The 25,072-nt window shown below is 39.4% G+C and overlaps 1 protein-coding gene across 4 annotated transcripts in view; it reads right to left on the bottom strand.

Annotated features, from left to right (window-relative positions):
* Positions 1–25,001, bottom strand: part of LRBA (LPS responsive beige-like anchor protein) — a 404,059-nt gene extending 379,058 nt beyond the window's left edge. For 3 of the 4 annotated variants that reach the window (XM_026847512.1, XM_026847511.1, XM_026847513.1), the window contains exon 1: positions 24,462–24,695. In XM_026847512.1, coding sequence (XP_026703313.1) covers positions 24,462–24,695 — 234 coding nt within the window. Of the gene's footprint in view, positions 1–24,461 lie in introns of all 4 variants that reach the window. The other variant, XM_026847510.1, reaches the window with a different exon arrangement.
* Positions 25,002–25,072: the final 71 nt, after the last annotated feature.

Raw genomic sequence — 25,072 nt, 5'->3', positions numbered from 1 at the left:
CCCCCACCCCCCGAAAGGAAGAAACCTCGCTTTTCAGTTGATACTTGTCTTTAGCTTCCTCTGTGTACAGTGCTGCACACACTTCTGGTTTTGCCTCCATTTTCTGTCAAGGTGCTTTTCTCAAGCACTTTAGCATCTTCTATTCTATGCTGTCCTAACACTGGTTTCATCAGTCACTGAGAGAATAGAACATACAGGCAATCATAACTCAAGCTTCCCATTTGGTCAAAGCTATAATGATTTGAAACTGAAGGGAAAAAAATAGAGGAAAAAAGCCTGTAAGACACACAGACAAAAAACTCACTTATTTCAATTTGGAAGGGAAAAGAAGTTTCCAGAGGAAACAGATTTTCCTCTGTACTCTTGGTCTGATCTAATTGGAGCAGCCTGTACAAAGACAATCTTTGTACAAATTGAATACCTCCGGTAAATCAACTCATCAAGTTGAAAGCTGTCCTCATTTTCAGAGGCCTGTAATCTCTGCTAATAATACTTCGCAGATACTTTTGAGTGTTGTCTTAGTTTAGCCAATTATAACAGTGGTGCTAGTCACTTCATTCCAGTTTTCATACAATCAGCTCTTGTTTTCATACCCATCTATCAATATTGATAACTCCTTCCTTGGGATTTTGTCTGTCAGTTATGTCCTCTTTCAGATCTTACCCTGCAGCTCCCTCAAATCATGCAGGTTACTACTCTCAAAATACCAATAAAACCAGTCTGAAACAGAACATAAAATAACACATTTGGCTCTGCTGTGCTGCAGCCCACTAAGTATTTCTGTACCTTTACTTCAGAAAGAAGACATTATACTCTAATCTCATCCTCTTATTCTGCTGTTTTGCTCCCCATCTTGCATCTGAAATTACATAGTACACTCTTGAAAAACAGCACTGGAGCTTCCAACGCTGTGAGGCCAGCTCAAAGAATGAGTATCCTCCCTGCCTTGGTTACTAAGAGTTTAACATTCCTCCCAAGGTCCACTCTTCTGTGTTGCTTGTTATAGGCTGTCTGTGTAAATCAAGGGCAAAACATAAACAAATCAAACTAATGAAACTCCCACAGAAGACATTACAGAACAGAACACACTAGTGTGAATTAGTAGCAGAATGTTTTCGATAAATAAAACTTTCATGGACCTTTGAATAAAACAGAGGGAAATCAAGCAGCATAGAGTAAGATGTCTAAAAACTTTATCCTTCGGCTATTTAGAAACCCATTTTTAAGACAGAAAAATTAAGTGGCAATCTAAAATTTATGTAAACTAGCATCAACCTTCCCAAAGATGAGCAGGGATATTGAGACTGGTTTTACACACACTTCAAAATAATACAGTAATAGGTATTTTGTATATTAATTCAAGATACTGTGGGTTGTTTTTTTGCTCTTTTTGTTTCTCTTCCAAAGACAGCAATACTAACCACCCTGCATCCTTAAGCACAGATCTGCTGCTACAGAAAACAAGACTGATGAGCACCATCTCATGGGCATTTCAGGTAACATCTTCGAACAGAAAAAAGAACTGCAAGTTCTCCAGTATATGGATCCATCTTCTAAAATAAATACATTGAAATGGAATGATACGCAAGCATAATTTCAAAGTTTCAGATGCTTAGATGTGACAATATGGCACAACTTCAGGACTTTTCTAAAAACCAGTCATTGCAAATATTTGACAGGAACATTGTCACATCCACACAGAAAGAATTTTAGAAGTATTTAGACACATAAAATAAGAATTTATAAGCAGTTATGTACAATTAACCCCATTCCAAAGATTCCACTTTCTTGCACAGGGACTCTAAAATAATTTTTTTTAAAATGAGAGCAGTAGCAACAGAACTTATTTTCCCTTTTAAGCCAGTATGTAATTCAAAAAATAATTTTAAAGGCTTGATTGCATACTCGTATGTTTTCTTTTCAACTTTACAGTAGTCAAGGAGACTCTAACAGATTGTTTACATCCATTCCTGCAGATCCCAGGATGATTAAAACATGACTCCTTAAAAACAGTCTTATAGACCATATTACTGAGTACTTGCCATTCAACAATACAGTTCCTCTGTGACCTGAAATTTTACCCAGTAATAGTAATACCTCAGAGGGAACATCCCCTTTTCACTGGTCTGCTAGTTCAGGTTACAATGATACTCCTGTTGTAGCACATAACATTTTGATCTGCCTTCAGTTAATCAACAAGTTTAACACCAAATACCTTTTTGGACAAGTACATTTCTGATAACTAGAAGTTTCTTCGTTATGGTTTCTGTAAGATTTATTGTTAAAACATCTTGTAATAGCCAATGGCAGTCAAACTAGTTTTACTCCTTTGAGTAGTTTTCACCAGCCCTGCACATCAAAAGAAACTTTGCTTACTAGTTTTTATTTCTTGGATGCCACTAACAAGCAAAAAACCCAAAGCAAAACAAAAGATTAATCACAGCATTTTAAGCATCACTGCAGAAATTAAATTATGGTGAATGCAGATTCTGCTAGAACATACAAAGCTGCTCCTGGCAAAGTACTCCGTTATGAAAACTAGACTGTTAATTCTAGAGCAACATCATTTTTTGAAAGCTATAAAGCACCACTGTGTCCCTCCCTGCCCTGAACACAACCTAACCCAGCTCCGGGAAGGGCATTAATTAGGACAGTGTGGTCTGCACCTGGAAGAGGAGGCCACAACTCTCTAACCAGACACTGTATGGTGTCACTGTCCTGCACCACCTTCGCAATCATTTCACGGCATCTGAGGGTCAAACCAGATCTAATATTACAGAAGCAGATCAGAATGATGTTGTGTAATCCTTCTGAGCAAACCCTACAATGTTTCCTTGGCTTCCTTCCAAAACTCACTACAGTGATCTCTAGGTACAGCCTTGTCAGCACTGAAGCTCAGCTAGCTCCCACCCACAATGTATTAGTAAGTTAGCCAGTCTAGATCCTCTGGAATTGATACGAAGGATAATTGTTATGAATTCCTGTCACCCAATTTGTCTTGTCACCACGAATCTCTGTGAAACTATGAGGATCAAAACAGGTGTCTGTTCCCAAGTTCACTTTGACCAGGACAAGTGTATAAACCCTTAATCAGCTGAAATAATTCTCCTAGTTATGATAGTAACCAAGACGTAGCAACCCACCTGCAGAAATGCACCACAGAAGAAACTACTTCTGGTTGCCAATCCCACCTATTGGCAGATATTTCAGCTTCATCCAAAGATTCACATCTCACAAAGTTAACACTAGGGCAAGACGTTTTGTATGAAGCAGGACATAACTATCACAGCCGAGACACTTCTCAACATCTTTCTGTTCCTGACTCAATCTGGTCCATACCTGTTCAAGTATCTCATCTTTATCAGGGAAACCTGGGTAATGTGAGATTACTGGAAGGCCAAACACAAAGTAAAGTTCCATCCTCCAATGTATTGAGTCAATTTTAGCATCTTTGGGTGGGCTTTCATTACAGCACTGAATTTTCTTCCCTTTGCAAATTTCCTGCATCATTTATTATAGCATGTCACAAAGCCCAGCTTTTTTTAGTTAGTCTACAAGGTTGAGCTGCACTCCGTAAGACTTGGCAGTACCCATTTCAGTACAGCACTTCCAACATCTTCAAATACCTGACGTAAGAAATACTTAAGTTTTTGCACCACTAAATTTACTGCCACTCAAATCTAAATGACTGCAGACTTATTAGCAACTGTTCTAAACTGTCCCCCAATCCCCTTTGTGAAGATTTATTATTTACACTTAGTCTGTAGACTAACTGCATAAAATATTAGGTGGCCTTATGGCTGATGTTATGCAGGAGATCACATTAACGCATTGATCGCCTGGTCTTATAACCTATACTTGACAGTCTTTCAAGCAAAGATTTATTGGCAACTATACATTTTTAAGCGCTATTACAAGATAAGCTTTTCAGCATCTGAATTTTAGGAAGAACACTGCTCTTCTCTCAAACATTTGTATCTTGGTTTTTAACACTTTACAACATATTTGATTGGTCCACTACTATGACACAACAACTCCTGCCTCATCTTTTTATTTCAACCACCACAATCATGTCACAAAATACTATACTTCTAACTTGTACTGTGCTGCTTCAATGGAATTCTAGAAACTGGTTTTGTTATACAATATTATAGTTCTCTTATACTTCTATGTAGAACCACAAATTTTAAAAATCCGTAAGTATACCTACAGACAGCATATGTGTGCAACATTACAGAGACTGAGACTTGGATCATATGCAAGAACGGTATTTTACAGAAGACGAAAAATTGAGACACGAATCAAAGGGACAAGAAAAACAGAACTGAGGTAACACCCCAGAAAACTGTAATAAAACAGAAGCTGTGAGTAAATAGTAAGATGTATATTGTAGAAGTAAGAGGAACAGGAAGCCCAGTGACGACTACTGCAAAATTATTTAAGCTGAGAAATAGATATTTCTATTATCTAATATATCTATTATCTAATAGATATCAGCAGCCCTACAGGTTTCAAGTATAGCCCTCAAACTCAATTGTGGGCTTTTGCTAATGAGGCAAACAAACAGAAAGCTTAAAAAGTGTCTGTAAAACATACCATGTAAGTTTTTTATCTTAAATTCATAAAGTTTGAAAATAAATACTTTGAAGTGTAAATTGGTATGTCTTAATATGCACTAAGTACATTGCAGATAGCTCTTCTACACTTCACTGCAAACCTGACTCAGGTTGGTCTCCAAATGTAAACATCACCATTGTGTCTTCCAGATTCAGTCAATATAAAAACCCACAGTAAACCTCTCACGTCCTCCTACTGGCATTACAGGTGAGCACACAATTTGTATTACAGAACACTTCCCATTTTGTAACTGAAAAATTAAGCAAGAAATACAAATATAGGTTTTGGCATAACCTCCACATTGTTTCAGCTCCAGCAACTGCTAAGTTAAAAACAGCAAGAAGAAAAATTCCTGCCTCTATTTACTCAAACACTTGCAGCGAGTGCAACGAGGTCTAAAAAATCCAATTAAACTTATAAAGTTTTCTGCAATACCCTTAAGATGTTTGGAAAGTAAGGTATTTTTGCCTACCAACATCTCAATTTTCCTTCTGAAATTTATGATATAGCTGACTTTTTCCTATTTACTTAAGACTGAGTTATGCTATATGAGTGAGGCAGATTAACATTTTATCCACATTAAGCTCTCTTCAAGGGAATAAGTCTGTGGAGGTACATGGGTGCCTCATGTATGACTACTCAGGCATACAATTGTAGCATTCTTATTTTATGCGTTGACATGACTATTTGAACATATTTATACTGTGAAATTGTAGCATTACACACTTACTTTCAAAAAAACAGGTCACTTTGTTTGGGTTTAACACATGTAAACTGAAATACTAAAAAAAAAAAAATCATTCACTTACCAATGCTGGAGAAAATACAGTGACAGTGGATGGAAGATGAAAGGAAAAATAGTATGATTTCTTCACGTATAATTTTTAAAAGGAGTGGGACTGACTGGTTTTTGTGTATTACTGGACTCTTTTTGCAAAGCATTCAGCACAGAATACAATACAATACTTGCTTATGAAACCATTCTTATTTAAAGAGAACCTAAAACTTATTTCATCCTTGTTGCCATCCACTTGTTTTCTTTTACGTGCAGTGCCGACTTTGGCAGCAGTTTTACCTAAACACAGCTGGTCAATGACAGGTCTGGAATACAAAAAGGCTGCTGTGGTGCAAACACAGACACCACTACCCATCATCTGAAAATTACTTCAATGTAAAAATTTTAACACTATCTTCTTCCCTTCCTCTCATGCAAATTTCGAGATGAGACAGGAAAGGAATTTGAGGAACACATTTATGTTCAGCACAACCAAATCCTGAAGAAACATTTAAGGAAAAGTTCAGGAAGGAAAGTTATGTAAAAAAGAAATTCAAGTTACACTTCTTTGTAACCTTATCAAAGTATAAAGCTAGTGTCAATCATACTCAGATAAATACTGTCAGCTAAAGTTTTTAACCTTTGTGCAAAGCAATTTAAGACAAGCCAGAAAGGAAAACAGATTTCAGCATCCAAAATAATTCTAACAAATAAGCATCTGAGTGCAACACCGACAAAAGAATTTTAATACGCATTCTAATCCAGTGATTCTATCAACTCATGCAAAGCTCCCCCTCCCCCTTTTTTTTTTTTATGGTAAACAAAGCTTTAAGAAGAAATCAAAATTACTTTAAACGTAATTGCCAATCTACTCCATTACTGAATCACAAGTATCTTGCTGAATGTCACCACCCTCCAAACTCGAAAGGTTATTAAGCAAGGTTCTCTTTTTGTTTTAAACATTTCCCATTAAAACAACTAGAGTGCCAAGCGCTATATTCATCACCTAGTTTCTTTAACAGTCCAAGTGCTGCTTGCAAAAACTGGGAACTAATTTAGCTGGTTAACTCTGGAGACTGATACAACCCCTGAGGCCACTAGAGTAACAGCAGTGTTCTCTCCCTCTGCATGTGGGCACTCCAGGCAAGGAGCAGGGGCTGCAGCAAGGGACAGGGAGAGCAGTAACAGTCCTTTACTGAGCAGAAAATAGAGATGAACCAACATCCTCTCAGAGAAAACTTACCAGTGGCAATCCCTTCGTTGCCACCATAGCTCTGCACTGAGAGAACCAGGGAAAACAGTAAGTTATCGAAAATAAAGCTACAGATAAAAACCCATCGCTCTCCACAGAAGATTCAAATTCCTAAAATATTACATACTCAGCAACCATTTTTAATTTAACTGTGTTTTCCTCAGCATCTATTATACTACTTTAACTGTGTTACACATGGCACTACAGATGGTGCTAAATGACTCCAGGTAATCAGAAGAATGCTCTTGTGAGATAACATTCAAGAAGTGATAAAATTAGATTTCTTTTTCTTATTATGTTCCAGTCCCATTTCTCATTGTGTTTAACACAAAACTAATTTCAGATTTTGAGAGCCATAACATTTTTGGAACCCAAAAATATGTGACTGAAGTCGGTCATAGAAAAAGCAATACTTTATAAGACTGTCAAAAATAAACTGAGAAATGCATCCTTTTAAGGGAGAATTTTAAAGAGTTTAGTGGGGAGACAGGACTGAATTTCTCTGCTTATGCCTGCTATTACTCCAAAAATTAATAATGTTTTTTAATTCACACTGCATAAGAATGTTATATTTATGAAATCATCCAATTTACATATTTCAACATTTTAACATGCATTTGGTCCATGAATCACCCTACTAGCATTAATTCTTTCCATCAAATCCACAAGTAGATTCTCATATATTTAAGATCACCATCCTAGGGGACAAGAGTTCTTCGTTTATTCAAATTACAAGCACTACTCCAGTTAGGAATTTAAGGACTTTTACACATCGGGAGTATATAATATAAAAGCTCTTGTTTCTAGCCTCAAATGGTAGTTGGCAGTAACCATGGTTATCACCATCTGCAGTGACGGCAGTGACAACAGCTGTACCACAGCAAAGTAAGCCAGATACTTCAAATTATAACACATCTGTGCTTCCTCAGACATCATCTTTCACACTTGTAGTTTGCTGCACAAAACCAGGCAATTTATAGATTTGTCCACAAAGTATCTCTGACTCAGGGAATGTACAGGATCTCTGAAGAGCGTTAGATTAAAATAATTACACAATTCTGACTTTAGATTTGAAAACCTGAGCATTTTCATTTCTATCTCGAGATCTTCCTCCATTCAAAGCTTCTTCTTCAGTACATACATTCCAGAGAATTAGCAGATAAAATAGAAAAACAATTCCTGCTGTAATTTTTAGCAAATAGAACCACCTCAGTGTTTTCAACATGCTTTCTTTACTTGCTCTTCGTATTGAAAAATAATTACTATTATTTCTACTGCTATGTATTCTTCACTTCTTTTTAAATAAAAGAAATATTTGGTGCTCATAAAACTATTATTATCTGGTTTCAAGCAAGTATTGCATTGAAGTTGTAGCATGGACTGATTTCAGGTTTTAGGACACCCTGCTTCAGAAACTTCTGACTGTACAACACAGCCTTTCCAGAACCAAGCCTCTCACTATGCATTGTCAGTCACCAAGAACAGCTTTTGTGTTCATTTCCTCTTTCATAACTAAACATTATGTAATGTAGCAGTTGGCAATGAGGTCTCAAATATGTAAAGATGCTAAAATCTTCTCAGCGCTCACTGCAGTTAGCAGAAGGGTACCTTAGGGGAGAAGATACCATTTCAACAAAACACAGAAGTTTGTAATCTTTCCAAGAGACTTAAAAATAAAAAAAAGCCATAGCTCCTCAACTCCAAGTCTACCAAAGGGCTTGAGTGTTTACAAATTTTCTGCAGTAAGAACTGCTGTTATGAGACAGATCACAACATTAGCAAGTCAAAACCACGGAAAACATGGTCCACTGTCTAAAGCTGTAGAATGATACCACCCTTGGTAGAGCTTTAAGATCCAGAACCTCATTTCAGGTTTTAGGTCACTGCTGATTCAGCTAAATAATACTCTTCCAAAGAGCTTAAATCACAGTTGTAACCATTTACAAACAGACCAAAAGATATCTATATCATAAATTACATGCCTTAAAATATCCCCTCCCTTTTTTTAATATAGAGTGTCCTGGTTTTAGCTGGGATAAGAGTCAATTTTTCTTGAGCTGGGAGGGTGCGCAGCCGGAACGCCAGGCCCAGACTGGCCAACAGAGTATTCCATATCATGTATGATCACATTCAGTATATAATGGAGGGGTGGTTGGGAAGGAGGGGGTTCTCTCTTGCTTTTGGGATTACAACTCCAGGACCTCGGTTCTTTCAGGACTGCTAGCTGGGAACAGGCTGGGTATCAGCTGGCAAATGGTGAGCAATCACATTGTGCATTAGCCATCTGTACTTTTTGTTACTGTTATTATTTTAATTACTGTTTTTTTATCTTAACCTACCAGTCTCCCTTTATCCCTCCAATTCTATTCCCCATTCCCTTGGCAGGGGGAGGGTGAGCGAGCAGCTGCATGGTGTTTGGCTGCCAGCCAAGTCCAAACCATGACATAGGGCAACTACAGAATTACCACAACAATGTCCTACTGATAAACTGGTTCTGGGGAATATTGTTCTTATGTTGTTCAGGTGGTGATCAATATAAATGCCCAGATCATCTTAGAACATGAAGTTTAACTCATTTGATAGTTTCTTAATTTCTAGTTCTTTCATTTGACAATATCATTTCAGTTTTAAGACCAGTTCTTTATTCCAGTTTTCTCACTTGACAGCTTCACTTGTTACTTTCTTGTTTTTAAGCAGATTTCTACTTTTCACCATATACTCTGCCCCAGGTATTGGAAACCAAACGTCTAAATGGCAACTTACATGTACCAAGTACTCCTCAGTGGATGTTTCATGACTTTAGCTAACAGCAGTAGAATTTCAGGAATACATCCTGAAATATATTGACAGATTATCCTGAAATACATTTTCAAATTATCTCATTTTCATATGACCAGTAAAAAATCCTACTTGCTTAAAATACTGGGAGACTAGAAGAGAAGAAAAATAAGCCCTTCATAAGAAGGACAGCCTGTTACTCTTTCAGAATGAGAACCCAACTTCAACCTTCTAGCTGCCTGCTAGCAGCAATCCTGCTCTCACAACAGGCTTTGCAGTTGAAACAGAAGGCATTCCTTGTAGACAAGGTACAAAAAAGATGGATGCTGGTGCAATTTTATTATTTCATTCTAGTTTGTAAAGGTTGTGTGGCTATTGGAAGAGTCATGTTCCGAGTCACAACAAATACCATTAGAGCCTTAATTCAAATTCACCAAATTCAGACAGGTACCAGCAGAATTAGTTTATTGTTCTCTTTCAAAAAAAGGGTCAAGACTGACACTACTCTTCTTGGGACTTCTAATTAAGATAATTTTTATGCTATTATATCTTTTGGTGAAACTCAGGAAGATGAGTTTACTAGGGCAAGCGCAGTGAAAAATTAAAAAGATCATTTTCTCAAAAACCAAATTAGTCTTTGTAATACAAATGCACATATAACACATAACTAACAACACTTCCAGCTGTTTCCTGAGAGAAGAGGTTGTTTCCAAGGAAGGTTGACCAGTTCCTTCGCTCGAGCTTCCAAAACTAAAATGGAAGATAAGGATTACCTCATTCATTAAAGATTTCAAACTACCAAGATATTTCCATGTCTCTGCACATACGGTGAGGATGAAGAGTCCAGTTCCCTAAAAAAGGCATTCTCCTCATCTAAGAAAAGCTGCCTTTTGCAGTACTATTTGGAAGTACAAAGAATACTCTGCTGAAGCAATACAAAATGAAGACAGTAGCAGAAGGCACACAGGCGCTACTATTGACTCATGGAAGCAATAAAGCTATAAAAGTTTTGAAAAATATGACAGGACTTTGGACCAAAACTTAAGACAGAGTTTGAACCCTTTAAGTGCCACTGGAGTTACAGAAACAAGCACCCCAGCAGGTAACAGGACAAAGATAACAGCCCAGGTATCACTGGTATCAGACTATCTCATGGGAGGCCCTGCCTCCCTCTCTCTTCTCAGGACTTGAGGCAGAAGGAGGGAAGAGAAGCATTAATAGAGCTACACACTATCCCATGAAGATGGCTGTAAAACACACAAATTGGATTGGATTTCCCTTCTTCCTTTTAAAGGCAAAAGGAGTTCAGGCTTCACAAAAAAACATAGTAAGGCAGCTTTAGAGCCGGGTACTAAACAGTCTTAACCCTCCTTGGTTTCTGAGTAGGAAGCATAGTATATATAACCTGCAGGGCTGGGAAGGGGGAAGCCCAATACAATTGTTCTCCTTCCCAAGAACCTGCCTCCACCAGCAGAACACATACATTGGCTGCTGCTTTGAAATCAGCAAGTGTCTGTGCCTTAGAAGAGTTTATCTGAACAAAGGCTGAACCCACACGTGTCTCTGGGGCAGTATCACACAGCGGCTGCAAAAAATGAGTAGAGCTTCAGAGAAAATCCTTGAAGATTGCTTAAAATGGAAAACATCAATCAGTGTATGAATCACTGACTCTTGAGAGCAACTTTTCAATTATTTTAACATCTTTTCTAGTTTTCATTTTAAAATCCTGAAATTCCATCTTGAGAAACCAAACTGATTCTTCCTCATTTTCAGAGCCTAATGCTGAAGATTTAACCTATGTGATGCAGTCCAGTAGAAGATGCCATTGACTCACATCTGGACCAGTTCACAGGGAGAAGAAAATGGGCATAAACTTTTACAGATGTTTCTGCTAAATAGTTTATTTATGAACTTGTAAAAGCTTTTGAAGCTCAAGCTTTTTATTGCCAACACTGAATCCACATTTTGGATTGTAAAAACAAGTGATATAACAATGCAAAGACAGAACTTACTGACTTATGTTGCTGTTAGAAGAAAGAAGCAACTGAAATCTCTCTTGGTGGAGCAGCACAGGAAGCGCAGCCCTGGAGGAAGGGATCTTCAGCAGCAGTGACTGCTGCACACAGTTACCCTGAGGCACTTCAGTTTGCAACACTATCTAAAATTATCACTAGCTTCAGCTCTGCCAATTCTCTGCAATCCTATACACAAACGCTTCCACGGCAGGTGGCTCCTGTACAGAAGTAGCTGTTTCTAGTCCTTTGCTACTCTATGCATCCTTACAATCCTGTAGGAAAATCTGAACCTTCAGTCCTCTTCCTAACAAACTTAAACTTAACTAAATGTGCTGTATCAGCCATGACCATCTACCTGGAGAAGTAAAACGATTCAGTCTGCAGAAACTTTGTTGCACCCAACGAATGAAAAGGAAAGAACCCAGCCTCACTTTCAGGGGTTCTGCTATGTTTACAGAATTAGCAAATAAAAACTTCGTTCTCCTTGCCTTTGCACCATCCATCTTTGCTACAGAAATCATCCAAGCAAGGGGCATGAATACATCTCAAAGAGGAGCATGCCACTTCATAATAACAAACCCAGTGACTGTACAGACACTCTTCCTGACTCACAGCACCAGAACGTGGAACCATACCATCCAGAGATCATGACTACAGCATTGCACATAACAAAACACTGCCTGAAGAAAAAAAAAAAATGCTTGGGTAACTAATACTTAGTTAACATACTTGCCACACATATATTTCATTACTGTGTTTTCCTTAACTCCATAGTTAATTCAACCAGAGATGGTTACCTTGCATGCTGGTAAGGGACAACAGCTCCTCTTGGCCAAACTGTTAACAAAGGTATCGTGGCCTCCAAAATTCTGGATTAAGACTGAGGTTCAGGCACCTTTTAATATAGGAATTTGCACATACAATTACTGCAGCTGAGAACTCCTTTACTTTGATCCCACTGTTACAGCGATCAATACCTGTTTAAAGAATCCATATATGGTTTCAAGCATTTTTTCCTATAACACATGGTAACATCACAGGCAAACACGCTCATTTAGAGGTATCCTTGATAAACAAAACTAAACAGAGTTGAGAAACATAATTCTAACTATATCTCTAGCCTCGTATATGTAAACAAGATCTACAGCAAATATTAAAGCTGACTCTTGAAAGCTGTGAAAATGAGTACTCAAGTGGAAGAATAATATAAATAAGCCTGAACAGACAAATTTCCTTGTTACAGACATCTATATTGTTTGGCAATGTGAAAATTATTTTCCCCCATTTTTTTAGGAGGGTGGGGGGTGCGTTGGTGTGAAGACAATACATGACACTAACTTGTATCTGGAAGTGTTACATGATAGGTTTTCAGCTTGTTCATGGCTTCTCTCTAGACAGGACACAGAAGTACTAACTAAAACAAGATCTAGTCAGAAATTAGGATGTCACTCTTATGCAAAATGACAGCATGTTTTTCCAATTATCAGGCCTAGCATAAAGGACACAGCCAGCATAAAGACGAACCAATAACCAAATTGGATTTGATACAAAAGGGTCAGTACATGGGTGAGCAATGGGGGTACAAACAAGTCAGGTTATACATAATCAACATCAATCCCACTGACCCCAACAATGACACCACACAGCCAACAACGGGTAGAATAAATGGTGAAATGCAGTCTCCCATAGATGGGACGGGAGACAACCGAGCCAACAAGCCAAACACATAAGACCAAGGAAGCCACACTGAATCTCTACAGAGCCCGCGTTTACAAAAGCCAGACCTGACTGGAGCCCAGTCCCAAGGAGGCGGGAGGTCCTTCCCCAACAGGGAACTCTGCACAGGGCATCCACCTCACAGACAGACACTGCCCCTGCCTGCAAGGGCTCCCAGCTTTTATCCCTATGTGGGACACCTGACCCTTGCTTACTTCATGCAGGACACCTGGGGCTCCTTTACCCAATGGCTCTCCCTGCCAGGCAGCCCCACCCTGGAGGGAAGCCTAAAGGCAAACTCACCCCCCTTTGGGAAGGGCTGTGGGAATCACCCACATGTCAACCTTAGTTTGGGGCTTCGGGGTTGAAACCCCAGCATTTCACAGCACCATCCAGAAGCAAGAAACCCAAGCTTCTGTCATCTAAATTCTATCTTTTTGAAATATGTCTAGCCAACTCTCATGACTCTTCAGTCACCAGACAAATCCCTTCTACCTGAAGATAATTCACCTTCCAGGAAGGGCTTCTGTACACCACAAAGAAAACTTCACTAAAGCCCTAACACGTGGACAAGAAATCCACTGTCTTCCAGTTCCAAACCTTCCTGTCATATATGAGTGACTGGAGAACCTTATTCAAACCTTAACCATGAGGTCTGAGACTTGTTTCTTTCCATGTCTTCCCTCCAGACCCACGGATCTGGCATTCTTCACTGTATAGCAGCCCAGCCTTCACAGAAGAGGTGTTAGAAACATCCCCCTGCAAGTCACTCACGCCACCACCGCTATGCACTCCTGACAAATGGCAATTTTTTTAATCTCTTCCTATGGAAGACAGAAATCATGATGGCTTTCATTTCCTGCAGAGGTGAGACTTTACCAAGCCAGCAAAACACCCAAAGGGCAGTATACGTTTCGCTTTAAAATCAGTACATAGGAAGGGCAGGAGTCTTTAGTGCCAGGTCTCAGATGAGTCATGGAATAAACATCTCCCCAAAGGCAATGCCCCTGCCAACCAACTGATCCACAGCAACTGCAGCACTCAGAGGCATTCACAGCTCCCCAGCCCACTACAGAAGCCAGCGGGTGCCCAAGATTCCTGTTTGCTGCCCAGGACGAAGGCAGCAGGTGGAGCACAGAAAGGACAAAGAGTGTCATGGTATGAGGTTAAACAGTAGATTATCTAGCACAGCAGAAGACTAGGAACTTACTTTTGAGGAGGAAATGGGCAAGAAAACAAGGCAATCTTTTCCCCACGAGCATTTACCGATTTGCATAAAGATGGGAAGCTACCCATACAGTTTCTGTGCCCGACAACCCTTTCCACAGCACTTTACTGTTGCCTTATTTAAATCAAGGAAGTCTGAAGTGTTAAGAACACCATAGCCTCAGAAGGTGACCCCTGCCTGTAGATTACAAAGCAGACAGAGAACCTTTTTAAATACCAACTGAAATATCTGTTCCCAGCATCTCACTGTTCTCCCATTCTGTAACATCAGCAAATATATTAAACACACATAGCTCCCCATCTCACGTCAGCTATTTCGAAACATTCTAAAAATGCAGTCACAGTTACTCAGTTTCGTACTCCGTATCAGACACCTGAAAGTCAGGCATTACAGCACCTAAATTATACAATGGAACTAAATCATACAGTATAACTAAGCTCCCATTACAGAAGGGGAAAAGAAAAAAAATAGCGTGCAAGTTCTTTTCAATCAAGTTCACAACCAAAACTACAGACAAATCACATGCTTACTTTCAACAAAAACATTAGCAGGAGGCAGATGCTGACTGGACTGATAGTTCCATTTGTTTATTTAACAGTCATGCACCATTACCAACATTAGTCATTTGGTTCCTGCTCCCCCTGTCCCCCAGTTGCAGTGTTTTAAGGTTTATCAGTAATTCTACTTCTGTATCATTGGCCATTTTTTTAACATGTCTATGATTCTGCATAAGAACCTTTTGGGGGGGGGGGTTGTTGGGTTTTTTTTAAGCATTACTTGATTCCAAGGTCCACCTGAATCATTAATAATCCTGCAAAAAACAACTGTCTTCAGGAATGCAGTTTTAATCCCAAGAAGGGCAAAGAGCATAAGTTAACAACTTATATAAGACATATAAGATATAATAATGGACTACTAGAACTTAAAAGTTGCAGGATCTGCAAATCCTTTATTCAGCGATTCTACAGCAACAGGCAAGGTTTACCTTACTCTACCAAACAGCTCCCCACCCACCCCCATCCCAGCTCTATTTGGGACAGCAACCAGTACAATTCCCACCCAAACCTGCACAGTTTGATAAAGGAACCCATTTGTGAGAGATTTATCAAGCAAACATTCAGCATCCTGGACCCCATAGGCACATACTTCCCAGTCCACTGCAAAATACTTCCGGTTCTCTTGCTGCTTTTTGGTAAGAGAAACTGCTCTCCCACTGCCGTGACCATTTTACCTGCTGCTTACTGGTGCCTCCAGCCTTTCAGCATTCCCAGAAGAGAGAATAAGCTACACGTTACCCTGTGCACTGTTGCAGTTACTGTTTTACAGGGTTAATCCAGTATAAAATGAGAGATTTGGAGTATCTAAGTGGGAATATATCTGTCTATCTATCAGAACAGACTTCATTTCACTAATTTATTTCTGTAACTTCTGTCCACACAACAGAGAACAACTGCTGATGGCAAAGGGGAGAGGCGGCGGGGGCGAGGGGGTGTGACACGAACATGCATAACACACTTTCATAGAACAGATGATTCCTAAGTGATTACTCTGGTTTTTCAGATGCAAAGGAAAGCTAACCCAGTAGCTCTTTAAGAGTTGCCTTCTTCAGTTGCATCAACAAAATAGAATAGGTTTTTGCCTGAACAACTCACTTCCAGGTTTTCAGTCACACCAAAAATAATCTGAATTTGCCGTGTAGTGCATATGAAATTTTTTTGCTAGATATATGTAGAAAAACGTCAATAGAACTACTCATATGCAAGTTGCGGTAAAGAGACTCGCAGAGCACTTCACAGGAGGCAACAGAGCACATCCTATTCCCACTAGCTAGCCTCATTTAAATATCATCTCAAGACAGCTATTAACAAGAAAATCATGCCTGGGACAGAGCTGCTCCCAGCTCCCCAGTTATTACTAGAGGAATCCAGCGCAGTGGAAGGCATTAAGGTTTTCTGCTCCACAAATTAGTTTCTATTTAGAAACTACTTATGCCTATTTGAAAAGCTTGGGAATCTAAAGCACTGCAAGCTCCTCACAAATTAGAAGCTTCTGATGTCAGCACAAAGACTACAGTGTCTCAGGAAAAGGTACAACTGCAACTCATGCAGCATCATTCTTTAGCGAATTTCATTACAGCAGTTGTGCAAGAATGCATCTCGATTGCTATCTGCTCTAAATATGGAGCAGGGCATACTGGAAACTAGTCTCCACTGGCCCCACGTGGTATTAAAAAAAAAAACAGGTGGCAATAGTATCCTGGTTTATGTAAATCAGTTAAAGCCCTCAGATTCCTGGCAAATGGCCAGATCTCCCATACAAACTCTGAAGGTTTCCCAGAGGGGAGGGGAGGCGGGGGAGGGGTGGGGGGGTGGAGAAAGACCAAACTAGTTTTTGGACAGGCAATAATATGTTCTAGCCTGATATCGAGTCTAACAGAAAAATTCAGAATTAGTTAAAGCAGGAATGTAATCTAAATTAGGACATTAGTAATTAGGTCAAGTTAATACCAAAACCCATCATGCAAAATGTTATGAAGAGGCCAGCAAGGCCTCTAGGGGCTGGGGAAGACACTTGAATGGCAGAAAGTTAGCTAACTGTAATTAGTGATTATGAACAAAAACTTTCTTCCAGATTGACCCATTTAAAATAAATAGAAGTTCTTTAAAAAGATATGCATAAATTTAATGCATGAAAGACTGATTTTGACAGAAAAGATTCTTAGAGGGTTTTATACACAGAAACACCTAAGGTAGCTAGTAGCTATTTCACATGCAATGACTGAACTGTAAAGCTTATTTAATCTCTGCATCAGATTAAGCTTCATCCTTAAGGTTGATAAAGAACTTCATGACCACATAAAGACAGAAGCTATAAATGCTTTAAGTTACCAACTTATCTAATTAAAAAAAAAGAAGGTCAGAATACCATGTCAAATGGTATACAGTTCAGAATGACTGCAGGTTCCCCAGTAGGTGGTAAAACAAATATACAGATAGTGATAGAAACCACAAAGAAAACTCATTTTTACCTTTCATGAGATGAAATCTTAACACAAAAAAAAAAAAACCCACACCAAACCACAGGATGATTTTCAGAAGAGTGGGACTTATCAGCAAGCTTGTACATGCACCTGCCTGTACAACTGACTAGCCACCAAGTATTGAACACTGTATCAAACCAATACTGCCTTGAAAAAGAATTAAGCAAATACCTCATCTCTGATTTTCCTCAACCACCAGTATTCATCCAGTCCAGCCACCTGAAAAAACTTCTCTTTACTCACACTTCTCTTGAATCTGCACCCTTCGACTCATCCCTCCAATAATGTCTTTCAATGGACATGAATAATTATCTGTTTTTATCTCACTCTGCAATGCCCAGCCTTCACAGCAACCTTAACATGCCATCCACCTACTTCCCTGATGCTTTTGACTAATTTCATTCTATTCCCTAATCTGCAAATGCTTTTCCTGAGCCAGTCCATATGGCCACTCCATTCCTCTGTTATCTGCACTACTGGGTCAGGCTGATGGTCCATCTAGCCCAGTATTGTCTGACAGAGATGATACAAAATACTCCTTAGAGAGAGAGAAAAAAGCAACCACAACAGACACCCGACTCTCTCTGCTTTGTTACAGGACACCAACTAGAAAAATCTGTCATTGAACCGATGCGTTCCCCTATAACGGGGAATTCTAAGCATGCTGTGAACACACTTTAAACAGGCCTACTTGTGGACTGCTCATTAAAAGTTGTCTATCAAATACTGCATTATTAAGACACGATATACATAAAGGTCTGCTTCAGCCTTGGTTTTTTTAGCTTCATTTTAGGTTTGTACAGGATGTCAACATTTCTGGAAAACACAGAGCACAAGTCATTCACAGGCTTTCAGACACCTGCACCTTCAGATTGGTCATCAGAAGCTATAAAAATTGGTCGGTTAAAGGACAAGTGAGAAAACGTGAACATTTTCCTGGGCGGTCTTGAGATTTTGTCCTCAATATTTTGTCATCCTACAGTGTGTTTTAAGTTGCAGTCCCAGAAGTGAGTTGATACCACAGCCAAAGTACAAGTCAGCTGCTCTTCATAGTCTAGATTGTCAGCGTGTCTAATTCAAGACTGCGGTTACCACCTCACTACATTCCATGCCTTTCTCAGCTGACCACAAAATTCCCCTAAATTCCTACACTTACTACGCAGGGTGATATTTTCACTAACTACAAAGCAGTGTCCAAGTTGTGTGGATACCTGGAAAAAAACCCAATACGCATTATTTCAACAGTAAGTGTATCCACACCTGCTCAGAACACACTGTAACAAGATGGAGGTCTGGAATTTTTATTTTCAGTGAAGGACAAGCGACTCCCCTTACTCAATAATTTTGAACTAGGTAAAGTCTGATGAAAGACATCTCTCGGCCCCATTTAGTCAGCTAAACTTACCAGAATAATCTTTTACTGTTACCAGATCCCAAATTAGGTGTTTTCAAAACCATGAAGACGACATGGAGTCAAAGAGTCTGAATTCACTCGTCAAACTGGGCACAAGCCTCCCACTGTGAAGGGGCCAGCAAGATGTAAGTTTGCATCTGATGTATTTTATAAAAAGGACATTGAGACAGATTTGGAAGCATTACAGATCTTTTGCTGAATTCAACTCATTCACCAAGAGTAAAACCACTAAGACAGCTGACTGTCCAGTTTAGTATGACTGTCTTTTAAAAAACTCTACAAGCTTGATGCAGCTAAAGCCACAGACTTACCTTATCATCTAGACTGTAAATGGGCAGAAGTGACTGAACTAGGTTAATGGCAGCCAGAGGTGAACTTACTATGGAAGACTGTCTGTATTAAGAAACGTGCAATATTCACTGAGGCTCTAAGAAGCCGTTTGGTTACTCTCGTTATCAGTGTTTATAAGTGTATATAGAAAATAAATCCTAGCATGATCTAAAAACATACAGTAAGGTAATTAAAAACAATACATTGTTCTGAAGACAGTTATGGTGCATTTTTACTACTGTGACACATTTAATTCTACCGGCATTAGCTTTGGGGGTTTTCTACAAGAAAGTACATGCAAAAAAGTCCGTGACCAGAGATTAAAAAGGGGAAATTTCTACTTCATAAAATCCATTGTGTTTCAGAAGCATTCATACCAAATTAGAAATCTGTTGTTTCAGCGGGTGATGCCATTAGCTTTCAATATGAATAATGACAGAGAGTTTATAATGCAGAAACCACAGCAGTGGACATGACAAAATGAGCAGAGGGCACATGAGAAGGTAAACTAGTGTGAAGCCTTGACACTTACCACTGATTTGTTCTATAAAACAAGCCAAGTGGGGATGGGTGAGAAGGTTACTTTAAAAAGAAGAAACAAGGAAACAAACAGTAAGAATTTTTAAAAGTTGTGTTGATTTCTGTCTGTGGTTTTTGTAAAGTCTGGCAGAAGCGATAGAGTTGACAAATTTAATTGTTCGAGTAATTTTAGTCTTTGCTCCTCAGATCCCAATATTTTACCTCCAAAGGTGATAAAAACTAAGATCTATCATTCCCACTCCATCACTAGGGGAGTCTTAGCAAGGATAATCCATGAACAGAATCAGAAGGAACAGCACATTCTCCTTACCAAAAAGACAGATGGAACAGTAAAAAAAAAAGCCTTTGCAACACAGATAAAGGGGAAAAAAGGAAGCGAAACAAATAACTAAATCTATACTACAGTCAATAAAACAATTAGAAGCATCAAAGCTTTTTAAAACAAAACTGGCCTAGAGCAGGGCACAGTATTTCTTTAGAGAAGAGCAGAACCTCAAGGATACGTGTTGTCTCTACGCATTAGTCGACTTGAGACCTCAGTAAATTCTACCACAAGGTCCCCAAACTGAATTATACCAACACCACAGAGAAAGACAGTAGTTGTACAGTCATCTGCCTGAAGCATAGCAGAATTTTGCCAGAATATCCACTTCCCATGTAAGCCTGATAATGCAGCATTGGTTAACCCCAGCACATACAGGATTCATTATGAACGCACTTGTGAGAGCCCTTTACCTACTGAAAGACAAGGGTATCCAGTGGCCTAAGCTTTATATATAGACAAGAAACTTGCAATAACTTGGTAACAAGACAACACTGACATACAATACAGGACAAGTTTGTTTAAAATGGAGTAGACATGAAGCTCCACACAGATTTTTAATTTGGAAAAGATTTTGCAGGACCTCCTATATATCCAGTGCAGGTGGCACAGCCTTCAGAACCGAATTCATTCTCTACCCCTGAAAACTTCAGATCATAAAAATCTTCTCTGGCACTAGTAGCACAGTACTGTAACTAATTTTATATATATCTATATTTGAGTTTTGACAACTGCTGAATTATTTCTACTATTCTATCCAAAAGTTTCTTCATTAGCAGGACGTTCTCTTTTACTATGAAAAATACATAGTTGTTTTAAGTTAGTAACAGATCCTGCTGTAAATAATTTATTTTTCCATTCCATCATCATCTCCTACCAGGAGGTTTTTCATTTTCATAAACTGGGAGGGGACAGCAGGTATGAGGTAGTGAACAGGAATTCACCTGATCTGTATACAAAGGAAACGCAAGGAGTTATTGCTGCCCAAAGTCAATTAAGAATATCATTCACAATACGTGAAGAATAAATACCCACAGTTTAGCTTACTGTCTGTCAGAAAAGTAACAGAACAGATTAATGCTTGAACAAAAATGTGCTTTCAAAGTTTTCCACAGAATAATAAGCTTCTTCAAAGAGAGTGTTTTCCTTCCCTGTTTTAAGAAGTGCTGAAATACACAGAGCCATAACTAACACAGGCTGGAAAACTAAGTTCTCAGAGAACCCTGACCAACACAAAGCAGATCAATTTGAGCATTTCTAAGAGTAGAATGTCCAGAGACAATAAAATGAGACTACTAGGTTTTTTGATGCATGCGCACTGTTACACTGCTGGACAGAGAAGATGTTACAGGTGGTTCTCAGCTCCAAGATCCAACACTGCTGAACTGAACAAGTTATTTGCTCAAGTAATCAGGACTACAGAAGATTAAGTTTCTTTAATAAGGAGTGGGTCAATTACCATGCACTTCAGGTTTTTGGCCTTCTGAGTTTTTCCCATATAAAGCATGATCACCTCTTAAATCCTTAAAGAAAATCACGACAGCACGTGGGATGTCTCTTGACTCTCCATCACAAAGAAATTCACCATAACTTCCATATGCTACAGCAAGCTTGAAGAGCATAATTAAAAGCAACATGTTTGCTCAAGAAATAAAAATTAGGTCAGATAACCTCCCTTTTTAAAAAAAAAAAACAAACAACACTCTTTACATTTTGAGGCGGTTATGCTATGAGGTATAAGGATGTAAAAACACCTTTCCACACAGATTTGCCCAGCCCTCCTTCCACTCTGCTCTAAAGATGTCTCACGTTAGCGAATAAAAATTCCTCCAAATGCTGTCCATCTCCTCCTTTCAAAGTACAAGCAGCGAGGTAGCTGATTTCTGCTAACACTGCTGAGGTAGTGCAGTTATGAGTCACCAAACTGAATGAAACCCAATAGGAGGGGATATGTTGAGCTTAACCCCATTAGTAACTACAGATCACAGCATGACTGTCATACCACCAACTGAACCTGCTCACACACCAGGAAACTCGCTCCACAAGCTACTGGGAAACAAACCACTAGAAAAGCCATAGCTAAGAATCACTTTTTCATGTAAAAGTTAAATCTTTTCCGCGTACATGCACAGCAAAGTAAGTACACCACTGCTAACCAATACTTCACAAGACTTAAATTATGATCAGTATGACTTCAGAGGTATTAATCGACAAAATGAAAAGGTCACAGCTAACAACTGAACAGAAGGAGAACTCAGTGACAGGTGGATGAGTATTGCTTTGTAGGGAGACTTCATATCCCAGAAAGCTCTGTAAAAATTCAGCTTAACAGTTTCTTAACAAAAAAAACAAAATCAAGAAAATAGACATTTTCCATAACAAAAACTATGAGTTTGTTGGGTGGTTTGATTTTTTTAAGCATTCCAGTTCTCATAAAACCACAGAACATTGAGACATCTTCCAAATTTGCCACTGGTAGTTGGTGTTTTCCCAGGACTGACAGAAACTGAAGGACTTGTTATATATATAGATATATATAGATATATATATATATAAAACCTAAAAAGTTGCATTTTGTTCTCAGGTAATCCAGGCAAAGTGTCCTTACTACCAAGCTACTGGTTGTTTCATGATAGCTATCAACTGACGACTACTGCTCTGATACCATAACGTGGTGCAGAAGCCTTTAGCCTCCCACATCGTAGGCAGGTCAGGAATGTTGTTTCACTTGCAGAAAAAGCGACAACACACAGTTTCAAAATTTTCCAGGGCCAGAAACTCTCTCCTACTTCAATTTGGAAAATGAAGATGCAGGAGAATGCAGTCCACAGGTCAAATTCTTCACACCTCTTAAATCTAAAAATCGAAGATTCTCTGAATCAAGCTGAATTTTTCGATTCTCTCTTGCCCAAAATGGAGCAGAAAAGGAATCTCAGGATCAAGGATCTTTTTACCTTTTTGATTATTCTGCCGAACGTCTTTTCACTGCTGCCATAAAATACACCTCCAGCACACCACTCAAAAGACCATGCTAGAAACAGAGCAAAATTTAGCACACTCACGAACAATTTTCCCTCGCACAAGTGTCCTAAATCGTAAACTATTTACCAGAATTTCCTTTTGAACCTCATGGCCATATATCTGAACACCAGGTTTTGTCAAGGACAATTGTCAAGTGGACTAAGTAACTTAAATCACTTGCAGCATCCATGAAAGCTCTGATCTGCACTTCATTTTTGCCAGTACTGCAATTCCTCTGTATAGAGACTTTCATCCAAACAATTTAGAGCACTACATTCTGTTAATACAAAAATATTCAAAAAAATAAACATTTATCATAACCCAAGAAGATAACATCAAAAAAACATTAAACAGAAGTAGCACACACAAATATTTAGTGACCATTATAACTCCCAAGTAGCAAATACTACAAACAAAGTAACTGAAATGCAAATAGCAATTAAAAACCAGTATGCTTTTTGTGTCAACTTTCCTTGTTGCCGAGCTTTACACTGTTACACCCTCTCACTTCCTGGTTTGTCAGAAACCACACTGCTTTAAAGTCAAAGGTGCTCACTAAAAGGAAGAAGGAGGAACGAGGAGTATTTTTAGAGATGTTTTGAGATCTCTGACAATAGCAGACTATCTTTGTAAACTCAAAGGCAGTTTTTTCTCCTGATGTTTGCTCTCCTTCAGCAAGCAAACTAACAACTAGCCTAATTATTTTAAATGTAGCCCAAGAAGTTCAGCGGTATGCTGTTTGCAGCTTCAAGAGGAAAAGTTGTAACCTCAATTTTTAGTGAGATCTGTTATGAAGTATTAAATAAATCCAGTCTGTATTCAGAAAATTGCAGCTGACTACCTAATTCATTAATTTAAAAAAAGGACATTGAAACCACATTCTACTCTTCCCACTAAGCAAAGTAAAGCATTGGAATGAACTGCTCTCCGACAACCCCAGCCCCTGTAGTCAGAACGTGAATGTTCTGATTTCCAAAGCAAACAGAAAGCAAAAAAAGAGACATAAACAAGTTCAGGGGGAAAGTTGTTTTGGCTACAAAACACACATGTTGTTGCTTTATGACAGTTTGAGTTACTAAATCAACATTTAACTTTATTGTTGAGTGCACCTGTTGAATGTTTAAACATAACTATAGGCTTATCAGTTCTAAATAAAGCAACAATTTCTCTGAGGTAAAGGAAGGAGGATGCTGTTTAGAGCTGTTTCAAGTTCAAATGTAAATACTGAGGCTCACATGCTTTGTTTTCAGCTTTTGTGATCCATAAGTAAAAAGAAACTAGCTGAAATGTAATATGGCAAAAGCGTCAACGTGTAAAAAAAAAATACAGAAAAATAACATCAAAGCAGCACGGGATTCTTCCACACATATACGCCGATGCTTTCTCTCACACCCCAAAATGCAATCAACTTACCAAATTAAACACCGTTTCGACTATGTCTCTGTTGGACACTTCACCAACTTCTACCAGTCCTGTCAGCACAGCAAATTTCATCTTGATGCCTCGGATGGGGACTCCTGGATTCAAGGGCTGCAGCACACTTCCCCCTTCGGCAGCATTTCCTTCTTTCCCCGCTCCTCCTCCATTACCTCCTCCTCCTCCATCATCACCTGTTGGCTGAGCAACTTGTTTGTCTTCACTCGCCATGGCTAGTTCACTTCAGGTTACGACTCGAAACGCCAGTCGCTGCGAAGAAGGAGCGACTCGGGCTGCCGGGGAGGTAACCGGCGGCCCGTTCCTCCTCCCCTTCGGCTCCGGCTCCTGAGGAAACCCGCGGCCGGCGGGGGCGGCAGGCAGGGCGGCAAGAAGGGCGGCAGGACGCGCCCTCGGAGTCCCAGCTCTCTCCTCAGCAGGAGGCGTCTGTCAGCAGCTCTCTGCCCCGAGGCAGGTATTTGCAACCCTGAAGGACGACCCCAGAGTCGGTTTTTCGGATTCGCGGGGTGTCGGGCGCTCCCCACAAACCCGAGGCTCCCACCTCCAGCCAGCGACCCCCGTCCCCTGCCCCGCACCGGAGAGGCGGCAGC

This window comes from Athene cunicularia (assembly GCF_003259725.1).
Source record: "Athene cunicularia isolate RWA chromosome 4 unlocalized genomic scaffold, athCun1 chr4_part2, whole genome shotgun sequence".
Lineage (NCBI taxonomy): Eukaryota > Metazoa > Chordata > Aves > Strigiformes > Strigidae > Athene > Athene cunicularia.
Note: the sequence above shows the minus strand (reverse complement) of the source record. Positions and strands in the feature narration are given on the sequence as shown.